The 1,501-nt window shown below is 35.6% G+C and overlaps 1 protein-coding gene across 1 annotated transcript; it reads right to left on the reverse strand.

Moving 5' to 3' along the window:
• Positions 1-266: 266 nt before the first annotated feature.
• Positions 267-1,205, reverse strand: LOC109558763 (olfactory receptor 6C3-like). Its single transcript, XM_019960091.2, has one exon. It carries the CDS (start codon positions 1,203-1,205, stop codon positions 267-269), a length of 939 nt encoding a protein of 312 aa, XP_019815650.2.
• Positions 1,206-1,501: the final 296 nt, after the last annotated feature.

Below are 1,501 nucleotides of genomic sequence, written 5' to 3' on the forward strand. Positions count from 1 at the left end.
TATTTTTATTCAATATGAGATTTTTTATTATTCAGAATAATGGATAAAATAATTTATGTTCTAAAGCTACTGGTTTTCTATTTGGAATTGTAAATCCATGATTATATGGAAGCTATAGATAGTTTGAAAGGAAGACACAGCATAGTCAATTTCATTAAAAAGGAAGTTTGAGCTAATGAGCTCAGCAGTGCAGATGACATCTGTGAGATGGAGCTAGGTGGACACTATAGAAGTTAAATTGCATTCATTCATGTTAATACACACTTTCATTTATTTCTAGAAAGTATCACTTTATGAACCAAGTTTTTCAAAGCTTGTTTTACTTGCTCGTTCCTCAAGGTATAAATAAAAGGATTTAACATGGGGGCAATTGAAGTGTTGAGAATAGCTACTCCTTTGGTCAATGAAGCTCTTTCTTTTGCTGAAGGCTTGACATACATGAATATACAGCTTCCATAAGAAATGGAAATGACAATCATGTGAGAGGAACACGTGGAGAAAGCCTTTTTCCTCTGAGTAGCCGATGGTATTCTCAAAATGGTGGTAATAATGCACATGTAGGATAGAATCACTAATGCCAATGTGAAGAGCAGAGTCACAAAAGCAAAGTAAAAGCCAATCATCTCTAAAAGCCACGTATCTGAGCATGAGAGTTGCAAAATGGGGAAGTAATCACAGGAGAAGTGATCAATTATGTTGGAAGCACAGAAATCTAGCTGAAGGATAAGCATGAGTGGTGGAAAAATGGTAAGAAATCCCCCTAGCCATGAACTAAAGACCAGCAAAGTGCAGATTTTCTTGTTCATGATGGTGGTGTAACGGAGAGGCTTGCAGATGGCAACATATCGGTTATAAGACATGGCAGTGAGAAGGAAAAACTCAGACACACCCATGAAGATGAAGAAAAATAACTGAGCCAAGCAATTGTTATAGGAAATAGTCTTGACTTTAGTAATGATTGCCCCCAAAAACCTGGGGATAGAAACACTGGTGAACGTAATCTCTAAGAAGGAGAAATTCCGGAGGAAATAATACATCGGTGTCTTTAGATGACAGTCTGTTAAAGTGAGGATGATGATGGTTAGGTTTCCAACAACACTCAATACATAAGCCAGAAATAAAAAGATAAAAATGACAACCTGAAGCTCTGGGTTGTCTGATATGCCCAAGAGGACGAATTCTGTAAGCATTGTGTGGTTTCTCATACTGATTTTACTGTCTTTAAGCCAAATCTGTTGGTATAAAACAAAACAAAGAGTAAGTGAATAGTAAAGGAATTGAAGATTTATATATTGAAATTATTAGCTCTCATTAAAGGAAGCACTGGACCTTTTTCCCTGTAAGAATTTTTGCAATATCCACTCACTCCTACTAAAGCAAAATACTTTACCATTGTCTATTAAAGAGAAAAAAAATGTATTTACAGGTCTATGTTAAAAGTCCCCACATTAGTGATTTGACATAAAACCTCTACATAGGACTAAATTTTCTATGTGAGCAA

This window comes from Bos indicus, chromosome 5, assembly GCF_029378745.1.
Source record: "Bos indicus isolate NIAB-ARS_2022 breed Sahiwal x Tharparkar chromosome 5, NIAB-ARS_B.indTharparkar_mat_pri_1.0, whole genome shotgun sequence".
Classification (NCBI taxonomy): Eukaryota; Metazoa; Chordata; class Mammalia; order Artiodactyla; family Bovidae; genus Bos; species Bos indicus.

Bases quoted from the DNA above. Each gene is read 5' to 3' on its own strand.
- LOC109558763 (XM_019960091.2), bottom strand. From the start codon at position 1,205: ATGAGAAACCACACAATGCTTACAGAATTCGTCCTCTTGGGCATATCA.